At 41.9% G+C, this 13,979-nt stretch overlaps 1 protein-coding gene across 6 annotated transcripts in view; it reads left to right on the top strand.

The window, feature by feature from the left end:
• Nucleotides 1-13,979, top strand: part of CNTNAP2 (contactin associated protein 2) — a 1,669,434-nt gene that overhangs the window by 1,189,274 nt on the left and 466,181 nt on the right. For all 6 annotated transcript variants that reach the window (XM_073332778.2, XM_078851686.1, XM_073332785.2 and 3 more), the window contains exon 13: nucleotides 13,747-13,947. In XM_073332778.2, coding sequence (XP_073188879.1) covers nucleotides 13,747-13,947 — 201 coding nt within the window. The remainder of the gene's footprint in view (nucleotides 1-13,746; nucleotides 13,948-13,979) is intronic.

The raw sequence follows: 13,979 nt of genomic DNA, 5'->3' as shown, positions 1-13,979 counted from the left end.
TATTTCCTAAAAACCTCTGTTTCTGTAGGTCCTGCCCCCCCACAACCATTTCAAGATGCTGCCTAACTTCCAGATTGCTAAAGGATTAGCTTGCTACAAAAATCAAAGAGACTTGTTTTAGAATATAGAATGAATGTACAATACCCACTCCTCCAGCAGCGCAGAGAGGGTGAGAAGAATTAACTGGGTATGAAGGAAAGGGGTGGGGAACCCTGCTCTGGGAAGAGTGACTGAAAGTATGTACAATATGGCATGGCAGGATCTTTTAAACTGTGGCAGAAAGTATTATGTGGAGAATCCATGCATTCAGAGGGTGATAACGGGAGAGAGAAGGCGACCCAGACACTTGGAGGTAGCAACGCTGAGCCTGCAGGAGTTGACCTAGTTTTTTCATTTCAGTGGGCATGGCAGGTAATCCCTGTTTTCAATGTGCTGGTCAGGGAAGTCACCCTGAACCTTTCATTTAAGGGTCAGGCTAATGCACTTAAAACAGTAGAACTCCTGTTTGTGGTGGAGCCCTTCTAAATACATTCTTAAAATTTACTGTATTATTTTACAGTAATACTCCATAATCCAGCATTAGCATTATTATAGGATGCACTGGTTTTGGACTATTACCAAACAATGTTGTAACGCTGTTTATAAGGGAAGAAGAGACAGGAAGAAAACCGGATAGTTTAATTTCTTTTGAATGTGTATGGCATATGTTAGGTGCTAAGACAAGATGGAAATCAAATTTCAAGGAAAAATGCATACTATTTTATGCAGTCAGAAGGTAGAGGATTTCTCAGGATGCTGTCCCAAAAGATAAATTCATTTGCCAGGTTCAAAGCTATCAAACTGTAGAAATCCAATGGCCTTGCTATATGCCAGTCACTGTGCTGAAACAACTGCACAGTTAAATTTTTATGCTCGTTGTTCTTGACTTTAGTGTTCTGTAATCTACACTGAACAGCTGTTGTCATCTGTCAGACTAGGCACTTAAATGATCCAAGTCCTCCTCCATGTGACTGTACTGTGCTTCATAATTTATTGATAGTTTCAGTATAGCATCATGTTGGAAATTTTGCTTTCTTTTAACACCCTGGTATAGGCACATTTTCTTCTTTGGGTCCCAAAGCTGATCTAAGCCATTCGCCTCTAGGCACCATTTTTCAGCATGGCATTGTTGCACTGTTTTCAGAGGCACGAGTGATCTTTATTCTGTTTCTCAAGACACTCTTGACATTAGCCTTTGATGTGTAGCTGTGTCAAATATTTTGAAATAGTCTCCAGTGATCCAGATAAGATCCTCTTTGTCTACCATTTCAATAATATCTCTGAAGGATTCCAACAAGTTAGCAAGGAATAACCTTTTCATTTCAGTATTTTTTTCTCTAAGCTATATTGGTAATATCTTCCCCGCAAGCTTTTCCAGTACCTTTATCAAACTATATCTTTTTTGAAAGATTTTACATACTATGTATTTATCATTTTAATACATTACAAAAAGATAAAGGTCATAGGCCTTCATATTGCACACAGTTACAATAGGTTCATCAAATAGTTAACACCTATAATGTTACTTCAAGAAGGGGGAAAACACAGTTACATCCATGAAGAAAGTGTACATTATTACAGTATCAAATCTAAGAAACTTTAAAAGAAAATACCCATTGATATTTAAATGAGCAAAATTATCATCCTCTTGGTAAAGAAACCGTGAAAACACAGGAAAGGGGGAGTAAGAAGAAAAATGCCCCCACTTACGATGAAAATGCATCTATAAACCCAATCCTCCTTTCATTTAAATGGCTGGAGAAATTCCCATGATTTTGATTCCAGTAGGATTGGGCCATAAGAAGGCCCTTTCCTGACTGCTTCCTTTCCTGAACATCAAGCATTCGAGCATCTAAAAGCTATTTGGTTTCATAAAAGTCACCAAAATATAATAAAGTTATAAGAAAATATAAGAAAATGAAATAGTTGGAGAAACTGATCTGGAGGATTTCTTCCATGATGACGTTATCTTTGTCATCACAAATTCACCCATTAGGCATGCAGTGGGACAAATCCCTTGAAAGTCACGTTAATAGTGAATGAGATAGTTTGAATGATTGTTGATTAGAGAAAGTTGAAAATCAACTGCACTTCTATTTTCTGAGTGCAGCATACCTGTGAGTAGGGAGGGTCATCAATGTGAACTGAGGTCAGCCTTTTAACATACATTTAATTGAACAGTAGTGGGAAGGAACTTCCAGTGTGTAAGACTCTTTATTGCCCCTTTTCTATAGAGTGTTTTGCTGTCACATTATCATTTCCTGTAATGGAAATAGAGGGTCAGTTCCATAAAGTGATGGTGTTTTTTGGTCAGTCTACTTGACTTACACCCACTTCCAGTAGCCTTCAGTGGAAAAAGGAAAGGGCATCAACAAGGATTAATATATTGACTAAATTAGTGGAAACCTACTTAGTCCAAACTGCCCTTAGTGTCTGAGGAATTATTTATTTATTATTCATAGAATTCATAGCCATTTCCGGTCCCCTAATCCACATAACAAATTAGATCATCAACAGATTATGAATGTTATAATTCTTGACATCTGATTTGTGTCCATTTATGCTTTTACGTAGAGACTGTCCAGTTTGACCAATGTACATGGCAGAGGGGCATTGCTGGCACATGATGGCATATATCACATTGGTGGATTTGCAGGTGAACGAGCCTCTGACAGTGTGGCTGATGTTATTAGGCCCTGTGATGGTGTCCACTGAATAGATATGTGGGCACAGTTGGCAACAGGCTTTGTTGCAAGGATAGGTTCCTGGGTTAGTGGTTCTGTTATGTGGTATGTGGTTGCTGGTGAGTATTTGCTTCAGGTTGGGGGGCTGTCTGTAGGCAAGGACTGGCCTGTCTCCCAAGATTTGTGAGAATGTTGGTTCATCCTTCAGGATAGGTTGTAGATCCTTAATAATGCGTTGGAGGGGTTTTAGTTGGGGGCTGAAGGTGACAGCTAGTGGCGTTCTGTTATTTTCTTTGTTAGGCCTGTCCTGTAGTAGGTGACTTCTGGGAACTCTTCTGGCTCTATCAGTCTGTTTCTTCACTTCAGCAGGTGGGTATTGTAGTTGTAAGAATGCTTGATAGAGATTTTGTAGGTGTTTGTCTTTGTCTGAGCGGTTGGAGCAAATGCGGTTGTATCGCAGAGCTTGTCTGTAGACGATGGATCGTGTGGTGTGGTCAGGGTGAAAGCTGGAGGCATGTAGGTAGGAATAGCGGTCAGTAGGTTTCCGGTATAGGGTGGTGTTTATGTGACCATCGTTTATTAGCACTGTAGTGTCCAGGAAATGGATCTCTTGTGTGGACTGGACCAGGCTGAGGTTGATGGTGGGATGGAAATTGTTGAAATCATGGTGGAATTCCTCAAGGGCTTCTTTTCTATGGGTCCAGATGATGAAGATGTCATCAATATAGCACAAGTAGAGTAGGGGCATTAGGGGACGAGAGCTGAGGAAGCGTTGTTCTTAGTCAGCCATAAAAATGTTGGCATACTGTGGGGCCATGCGGGTACCCATAGCAGTGCCGTTGATTTGAAGGTATACATTGTCCCCAAATGTAAAACAGTTATGGGTAAGGACAAAGTCACAAAGTTCAGCCACCAGGTTAGCCGTGACATTATCGGGATAGTGTTCTTGATGGCTTGTAGTCCATCTTTGTGTGGAATGTTGGTGTAGAGGGCTCTACATCCATAGTGGCCAGGATGGTGTTATCAGGAAGATCACCAATGGATTGTAGTTTCCTCAGGAAGTCAGTGGTGTCTCGAAGGTAGCTGGGAATGCTGGTAGCGTAGGTCTATTGTATCTTTAAGAAGTTTCCTCTCACTGGTACAGAGGCAGCTGTCAATTTGTGTTCAGATAGAACCTGCTACTGAGGAGAGAGAACACTGAACTTTCCCATGGAGATTTTACTTTGATTGTTTAATTTAGTATGGAAGCAATTGGTTGTGACTCCATAGTTAAGGTTGAGTTCTGGTTTGCACTTAATAGAAGTATTAGGCCTCTTTGTAATGTATGAAAACTACAGTGACTCCTCCACAAACTTTATATCCTTTAATCTTTGAGTACTAAATCAATTTTATGATGATTTACAAGTAAATCTGTTACTTAGTTTGAGTTAAACTCTATTTAAAAATGGATCCTTAAAGAAGATTAACATATTATACATCTCAGTCTTTTGTTTGTCCTGAATGATCAGAATAATGTAAAAATTCAGGCTCTTCAAACTTTCCACATAATTAAAATTAATTGAAGTCTTGTGCATAACCTACATCCAAAGAAATTAGGATGCAATTTAAGCTAAGTTATTAATGACTCTTGTATCTAATTATGAGTATATAGGCTACAACAGGGTCAGGTCAAGAGCTCAGGTAACTCTTTAATGCCATTATCAGAGATAATTCAGACAATCACCAGTCTTCCTCTACAGCTAATTTGCATGTAACTAATCTATTGGTTGTAATGAGTCAATGGTATGAGCAGGATTGTACACATCTGTCAAGAGTTCTCCTTAGTAGATTACTTGGCCCCGACTGTCATGGCTCTTTAAAGGTTCTATGGCTGAGTTCAAGTCACTTATAAATTAAGGGCCAGATTCAGTGTGTTAGGTGCTTTGCATTGCTTTGGTGATGCAATGCCGCCAACATGTTGGCAAGTTATAATCATCCAGAACCAGCCATTACAAAACCCAAGAAATTCAGAGAGGAGTTTACACTTAAGAAATTTAGACATGGTAAGATATAGAAATGCACAGTTAAGACCCCCAACCAACCATTGCTCTGCCCTGTAGCAAAAAAAAAAAGAGGATAAAAAACCCCAAACCCTAATGTGTCTTTAAAAAATCAGTTTAACCTAAGATGAGACCCCAAATGCTAAAATCCCTTCATTATCATTATGTTGTTATTGCATTTCCATATCTTAATATGTTTGAATTTCTTTTAAGTGTAACCTTAACTCTGAATTTCCTGGGTTTGTAATGCTTGGGTTTGGGATAATTATAACATGCCTGTAATAAGTTTTTTACTCTTCAGTTTGATAGGGACTCTCAACAATAACTATTTTTTTAAACGTATTTGTTTTGGAATAATAAAATAATGGTCATTCTAGCTGAGAACATTTATAAATGAAGAAACATCAGAGTTTCTGCTAAAAAGGGTAAGGGCCCACATTAATTTCTGGCTGTTATAGCAATCACATGTAAGTACTTATATGGCTATGTAGGTTCTTGTTATTTTACTAAATGAAATAATGTTTACTGTAATATATGGCTATTTCTTAAAATAATTGTCAGTGTGTTACAGAAATACCCAATATTAATGTAATAACTGTAATTGCTAGGAATACATAATCCAGTTACAGTTAATGGGAATGGGATTTTATTTTGACTCATTTCATATTTGGCTCCCATGTACTTCTTTGCAGCAAATGTGGAATAGTCTTTGTTTCAGCCTCTGCTATGTTTACATATGCTAACTGTGGGGCCAAAGTCTGGTCCTTGCTATACTTCAGTAACTCTATCTATGTTTATGTCTATGTGGTTTGTAACATATCCTTTAAATCAGCTACTGTACCAAATAACTGGAGGATAGCTAATGTAACACCAATTTTTAAAAAAGGCTCCAGAGGTGATCCTGGCAATTACAGGCTAGTAAGCCTCACTTCAGTTTTGGGCAAACTGGCTGAAACTATAATAAAGAACAGAATTGTCAGACACCTAGATGAACATAATTTGTTGGGGAAGAGTCAACCTAGTTTTTGTTAAGGGAAATCATGCCTCACCAATCTACTAGAATTCTTTGAGGGGGTCAACAAGCACGTGGACAAGGGGGATCCACTGGATATAGTGTACTTAGATTTTAAGAAAGCCTTTGGCAAGATCCCTTACCAAAGGCTCTTAAGCAAAGTAAGCTCTAATGGGATAAGAGGGAAGGTCATCTCATGGATTGGTAACTGGTTAAAAGATAAGAAACAAAGGGTCAGTTTTCAGAATGGAGAGAGGTAAATAATGGTGTCCTCCTCAGGTCTGTACTGGGACCAGTACTATTCAACATATGCATAAATGATCTGGAAAAAGGGGTAAACAGTGACAGGGAAAAATTTGCAGATGATATAAAACTACTCAAGATAGGTAAGTTCAAAGCAGACTGCGGAGAGCTACAAAGGGATCTCACAAAACTGGGTGACTGGGCAACAAAATGGCAGATGAAATTCAATGTTGATAAATGCAAAGTAATACAGACTGGAAAACATAATCCCAGGTATACATATAAAATGACGGGGGCTAAATTAGCTGTATCTACTCAAGAGAGAGATCTTGGAGTCATTGTGGATAGTTATCTGAAAACATCCACTCAATGTGCAGCGGCAGTCAAAAAAGCAAACAGAATGTTGGAAGTTATTAAGAAAGGGATAGATAAGAAGACAGAAAATATCATATTGCTTCTATGTAAATCCATGGTACGCCCACATCTTGAATACTCCATACAGATGTGGTTGCCCCATCTCAAAAAAAGATATATTGAAATTGAAAAAGTTTCCGAAAAGGGCAACAAAAATTATTAGGGGCATTGAATGACTTCCGTATGAGGAGCGATTAAATAGAATGGGACTTTTCAGCTTGGAAAAGAGACAACTAAGGGGAGATATGATAGACGTCTATAAAATTGTGACCGCTGTGGAGAAAATAAATAAGGAAGGGTTATTTACTCCTTCTAACACAAGAACTAGGGGGCACCGAATGAAATTGATAGGTAGCAGGTTCAAAACCAACAAAGGGAAGTATTTTTTTCACACAATGCACCGTCAACCTGTGGAACTCCTTGCCAGAGGGTGTTGTGAAGGCCAAGACTATACCAGGATTCAAAAAAGTACTAGATAAATTCATGGAGGATAGGTCCATCAATAGCTATTAGCCAGGATGGGCAGGGATGGTGTCCCTAGCCTCTGTTTGCCAGAAGCTGGGAATGAACGAGGGGGAATGGATCACTTGATGATGACCTGTTCCATTCATTCCCTCTGGGGCACCTGGTTTTGGCCACTGTTGGAAGACAGGATACTGGGCTAGATGGATCTTTGTTCTAACCCAGTATGGCTGTTCTTATGGAAATGTTATAAGAAGCTACACTGAGTCGAATAAGTCGAATATACTAAGTTACCCTGCATTAATACACAAATACTTGAGAGCAGAATTTGGCTCTCTGCAAATGAATTAGAAATCATTGCTGGGGCGGGGGAATAAGCAAAATTTGAGATGGCAGATAACATTGTTGGTTAAAGGGGGATTTAACGTTTTACACTACAACTCCCCAGCAGAGCGTTGGTGGGAATCTTCTTAGTGTATGCACAGCATGCCTCAGGTGGCACTTGACCAGGATTTGTCACTGAATTTGGTCCACTAGTTGGATCATTAGCTTCCCTAGCCTGGGCTATAGGTACTGACGGGGAGTGGAACATGAATGCTGATCCATCGTGTGGTAGAAAACAGTCAGCCTGGTATAAACATCTATTTAGGACTAAAACAGAAACATGATTGGGCTTAACCAACAACACTTACATGTGAGTACACACGCAGTCTCTCTCACACACTTTATATGTAAGATAAGTCAAATAATTATGAGGTATATCCCAAGGAACTTCCTTGTTTATCCTTGTCAAATCTCTTAGGCGAGCCCTCATGATGTGATCACGTGGAACAAGAATCTGGTATAATGACGGAGGGAAAATGACAATTTTTTTGTACGCACACTGTAAACGGTTGGGCCGTCTCACCAGCCCAGGAAGGAGTGATGCCATGCCCTAGTCTGTTTCAGGCCCTTGCCTCAGGGCACAATTCATTGCTTTATACTAGAAATCATGAAGTAACACACACACGTGCGATTCACCTGCCCAAAGCAGGCTGTAGCCCCAGAGTTCTTTCCCCTCTGGATGAGGGACTCCTGCAATTCTCCAATTCAACTGACCTCTTGCTGTCCTTATAAGGACTAGGTACTCTTTGGGCTATCATCTGACTCCAAGCCCTGTCACCTGAGCTGGGAGGCTCAGTCACAGGTGCAGTTGGGTCTGTCACCCTTTTAAAGAGTCCAGTCACCATGTGACACCCACCCAGCAATGACTATGCTCTAGAATACCTCATATAGATCACTAGGAACCTCTAAAAGGAAAAAGAAGGACTGAGACTGGTGAAATAGCATCCTGGTAGGTAGAACATCTCTTCCACCAGAATAGGGATATATATTTTTCCAGTCTCTGCCTGAGGTGTAGAAGACTTGTATTTTACTAAGAATTGCATGTTTATCCAGTTTCAGAAGTGTTGTAATTTATTTTCATATAATGCTAAACAATCCATTCTATTGAGCCTTGGGAGCCAGCATAGTTTGCCAAATCACTCAACCAGGTACACTCTAATCAGCCTTCTGCAGTCTTCCAGGGTGCAGAAAGAGGCAGAACTTTTCTTCTAAAGAACATTGCAGATATGCATATGAGAATGCGGTCTGTTTATAATATATTAATAGTAGTTATACCTCTGACAAAGATCCCAAAGTGGTTTACAGGCTGCATGAGTAGGATTGCGTCCACCCTCAAATGACGAGCAGTGGCCACCACTTTATGCTAGGAACAAACCCTTATGTACCAGTTTTTGGAAAGGAGAATTGAAGCATACACTAACCCAAATAAAACTCCACAGGGAATTTAGGTAGGCAGAATTCAATTATCCAAAATAGAATTCTGCCAGAAATTTTAACAGTCCTGTTTATTTTATTTTATTTTATTTTTTTTTTCCAAAAGGATCTGAGCCTTTTGTCTCATCCTAAAGACCAATATCTTTATCAACACAGTGCCCAACATTTCCAAGATGTTTTTCTCATTCATGAGATGCTGTTCTGCCCCTTGTAGATGAAGTATCAGTCCATTTGTGGGAGCGGGTAAAGTTTCATCTTTTGCTGCACAATGGATTGGATTTTAAGATGCTTTTAACAAAGAATTGGACATCTATTTTATCACATAAAGCAGTATTTTTAAACTATACAAACAATCAAGACCTTGATATGTATCACATCAGCATTTCTCTATCTCACTCTTATCGCTGGTTTCTTCACAGTCAGCAGCCCACATGGAAAGTTACACTGCACAGGTGGGTTGTTTGGGGCCTGCAAGCCTAGTCCTTTCTCTAAGTCCCTTTAGGGGGATGATTCAATTTTGCACTGACTGGAACCCAGTGTGGGAGCAGAACTCACTTAAGGGACCCATTGCCCCGTCCACCTTCCTTTAAAGTCATTTGAGAGACTTTCCATTGATTTAACTGCAGGGGCGCTGGAACAATTTGTATAGTGGGGGTGCTGAGAGCCCTTGAACCAAATTGGAAACCCAGTATATAATAGAAACCATTTCAAGCCAGGGGGTGCAGCAGCACCCCCAGCACCCTTAATTCCAACACCTATGCTTAACTGGAGTTGGACCAGGCCCCTCACGAGAGGCCCTCAGAGCCAGTGCAGCTGGTGCACTGGTAGGGCATATACCATCTCAGATAGAACTCTACCAAGGCACTGAATATGTAGCCCAGGGGTGGCCAACCTGAGCCTGAGAAGGAGCCAGAATTTACCAATGTATATTGCCAAAGAGCCACAGTAATACGTCAGCAGCCCCCTATCAGCTCCCCGCAACCCCTCACTCCCAGCACCTCCTGCCCACTGGCAGTCCTGCCGATCAGCACCTGCGCCTCCCCCTCCCTCCCCGCACCTCCTGATCAGCTGTTTCATGGTGTTCAGGAGGCTTTGGGGAGGGGTGGGGGGAGGAGTGAGGGCAGTGCAGGCTCAGGGGAGGGGGCGGGAAGGTGTGGAGTGGGGGCAGGGCCTGTGGCAGAGCTAGGGGTTGAGCAGCGAGCCCTGCCCCCTGCCCTCCCAGCACATTGGAAAGTTGGTGCCTCTAGCTCCAGCCCCAGAGTCGGTGCCTACACAAGGAGACACCTATTAACTTCTGAAGAGCCGCATGTTGCTCCGGTTGGCCACCCCGATGTAGCCCTTTGTGCCAGAGACCAGACATTCCAGTCAGTGAGAATACAGAATAGCACATTCCCTTGCGTGGTCTAGCACAAAGGGAAAATAGGAACGTGAAATACTCCTAATTTTAATATTGATATAAATACAGTATATTTTAATTTATGTAAATAATTTTCCACCCTATCTTCCAATAAAACGTTGTGGAATGTCTATAGTGCTGGATAGGAAATAGCTAAAAGTCTCCTTAGTATAAGAAAAATGTCTGCCTGACTATTCTGGAGGTAAATTTAGTGCAATATTCAGACATTGGTACCATAGTTTCTGGGGCAAGAGTGGTATTGTGTTTGATATACACTATAGATATGAATAAGGTAAGCACCATCTCACACCACCTGCAGATCTTCATCTCATTTGGCTAGCTATTTGTGCTCCCTGTACAGGATCCATCCGCTTTACCTAACCTTATTCTTGATCATTTGATTAGAGCGTGTTACACCACATCAGTTCTACACATATATAGCTTCATATGATGCCACATAATCCAAAACAGCGTGACACAACATAGTGATTGCATATGTGACTGAAAACTATGTTACTATTGAGCTGACCCAAAGCCCGTTGATATCAATAAGAGCCTTTCTGTGGACTTTGGGAGGTTCTAAAACAGGCCCTAACGGCTCAAAATATTTTCATGGAGTTAGGTTAATCTTTAAATAACATGGTGTTAAATCAAGGGTGGGCAAAGTTCTTGGCCTGAGGGCCACATCTTGGAATAGAAATTGTATGGCAGGCAATGAATGCTCACAAAATTTGGGATGGCGTGCGGGAGGGGGTGAGGGCTCTGGCTGGGGGTGCGGGCTCCGGGGTGGAGCCAGAAATGAGGAGTTCAGAGTGCAGGATGGGGGCTCCGGACTGGGATGGGTGAGGTGGGGAGCGGGGGTGGGGAGTGAGGGCTCTGGCATGGGTGCAGGCTCTGGGGTGGGGATGGGGATGAGGGGTTTGGGGCTCAGGAGAGGCTCTGGGCTGGGATCAAACAGTTTGGAGGGCGGGAGGGGGATCAGGGCTGGCACAGGGGGTTGGAGCATGGGGAGAGGCTCAGGGGTGGAAGCTCCGGGTGGCGCTTACCTCAAGTGGCTCCCGGAAGCAGGGGCATGTCCCTTCTCCAGATCCTACACAGAGGCACGGGCCAGCAGCTCTGCACGCTGCCCTGTCCTCAGGCACCGCCCCTGCAGCTCCCATTGGCTGCAGTTCCTGGCCAATGGGAGCTGCAGGGGCAGTGTGCAGAGTGGAAACCCTTGGCTGCCCCTACATGTAAGGGGTGGCGGGGGGAAACACTGCTGCTTCCGGGAGCTACATGGCGCAGCCCCCCCAACATTGCTCCCCAGCTGGAGCACTAGAAGGGGCCATGCCGTTGCTTCTGGGAGCCATGTGGAGTGGCCCCGACCCTGCTCCCTGACTGGAGTGCTGGAGCGGGGCAAGCCCCAGATTCTGCTCCCCAGTGGAAGCTCGAGGGCCAGATTAAAATGGCTGGTGGGCTGAATCCAGCCTGCGGGCCCTAGTTTGCCCACCCCTGTGTTAAATGTTCAGCTTCACATGTTGGATTTAGCTATGTGAATTCCATTAACAGGGATGGGAATTTGCACAGATGAATCACAAGCATATTTGTGTAGACTCCTATATTTAATATATTCTGTTTACTGGACACATCTGTTAAGTGAATATAGTACTCATGGAAAATGGCAGATGACTTCCCCAAAGACTGAAGTCCTATATTTATGCAGAGAACAGGTTCAGCATAGGCAGCAGCAGTGCAAATTTTTACTTGAATCTTTGAAACAAGGACCATCTATGGTCAACAATTCTGCTTCTCTGGCATAATAGAACAGTCCACTGCATTTGTCTACCTGGTCTGCCCAGGGCACAGAGCTTTCTTGGGGACCAGTCAAAGAGTCAGGAGTGAACTCTCACAGGATCTAACAACTGCCTCAAACCACAGCACTCTCCATTCCAAATGCAAGATACATTTCTTTGACTTGACCTTCAATAATAATAGCGCATAGCACAGCAGAGAGAAAATAAATAGAAAAAAATAACACGAGGTCAATTTTCTCCTTGAGGAAAAAAACAGAACGATGCATGACAAGTTACATCTCTTAATGCGCTTCTGGAAAGCACTCATGCTGCAGCAATGAATACTATATAAATACCCAAATAGAATAGAATATTTTTGCCTTTAGTTTCTCCTCAACACTGACCTAGAGGAACAATAGTTTAATCTCCTTGCCTATTTTAGTCCTTGGCCGCTGTGCTTAGATTGACAAGTCTACTAATAAATGTCAACTGTGATAGTGTTTTCTGATGTTGGTACCTGTCCAGTTGGGACTTGACTGAAACAACCAATTCATCTTACTCGAGTCACAGCATAGCAGTTGAATAGTAAAACAATCACAAATGGAGATGTTTGAACCTCAGTGATTTTTATTCAGAGAGCTTTGTGCAAACTTATTTTTGTTGAGGACTTTTAGATTTGTTACCTTTCAGCTGCATTGAATGTCCTACTGAGAGATGGTAAATAGGAGCACATTATACCTGTCCTATGCCACTCAGTATTTTATGTAAATATAGCATTTCTTCTTTTCTTAATCTCCTTTCTAAACTAAACTCCTGCGATAAGGAGCCCTTTGCTGCTGTAAACCTGCTGACACAGGAAGCATGTTGTTTCACTATTAAGGTTATTTCCTCACTATGATTTCTTATAGCACTTACCAAGGCAGATGTTGCAGAAATACTATGTCTAGTGGCTTGATATGCACTGAACTAGTTGTGGTTAAATGTATAGACAGTTGGTAGGCTATAGTACTTATGTTCCTTATGTAAGTGCACGAATAACCTTGTTGAGATGCAACCTATATTGCTGTGTTTCTCCTGATGAAAGATTCGAGGGTTTTTTTTCCCTTGGCCATTTCTCATATCCCTGCTGAAGCTGTGAAGATAAAATGTATCCTACTTTTATACTTCCTTACCCTTGAAATCTGTCATAGCCACCAGTCGCTCTGAAAACTTCATCAAGTCCATATTAGAGACAATCTTGGGTCATTGGGACTATAGCCCAGGACCAACAAACTATATGAAGCCCTTGACTCCTGTAGTATCTAATATATTTTACTGTTGTGCATCTCTGATGTCACAGTGTCACAAAATAATACTGCTTTTGTGCATGCAGGCAGCCTGGAATGCAGTAATACTGTGTAAACTTGATGTTTTCCTTGCAGTAAGAATCCCTAGGTCTCTGTAGCCCCAGGCCTCATGTTCTTTTGATCCAGTTCTGATCAAAGCAAATCTTCATTTGTCAGAGGGGCCGCTATGACTGTCATCACTCAAGGCAGTCTGCACCCATAAGTAAAGTGTGCTGCTCTTACAGAGCATCTAGCACAGCGACAAACAGGAACAAGGAACCTAACCAAGGTTTCCTGCATTCAGTGCAGTCAAGTTGTCCCATATTGTTGATCTATTTCAAGTAAAATAATATCTTGTGAATACCATGCACAAGCCCCACTTGTTCTCACCTGCCTTTGTGCATGGGCACACACTCACACACCTGTTGCAGAGACCCGGTCTACAGTTTCAATATTATTTGTCAAAAGCTATAATTGTTTTAACTCACTTCCAATTTCTTTCATTCATTAGTTCTTTCTTTACTTTACTTTTTTTCTTCCAGAGGATAAAGTGTGGTCAACTGTGTATCATGATCTGCAGATGCAAACTTCAGTGGTAGGCAATGGCCCGGAAAAGTACTCTGTATTACAGCTCAATTACAGTGCCACCATGGATCAGATCTCTGCCATCACCAGTAGTGCTGAATACTGTGAGCAGTACATCTCCTATTCCTGCAAGATGTCGAGGCTGCTGAACACCCCAGGTAGGCTGAGAGTGAAATGTCACTTAATTACC

This window comes from Lepidochelys kempii, chromosome 2 (genome assembly GCF_965140285.1).
Source record: "Lepidochelys kempii isolate rLepKem1 chromosome 2, rLepKem1.hap1, whole genome shotgun sequence".
In the NCBI taxonomy this organism is placed as follows: Eukaryota; Metazoa; Chordata; order Testudines; family Cheloniidae; genus Lepidochelys; species Lepidochelys kempii.
The sequence above is the reverse complement of the archived record's forward strand: the minus strand, read 5'-3'. Positions and strand labels throughout refer to the sequence as shown.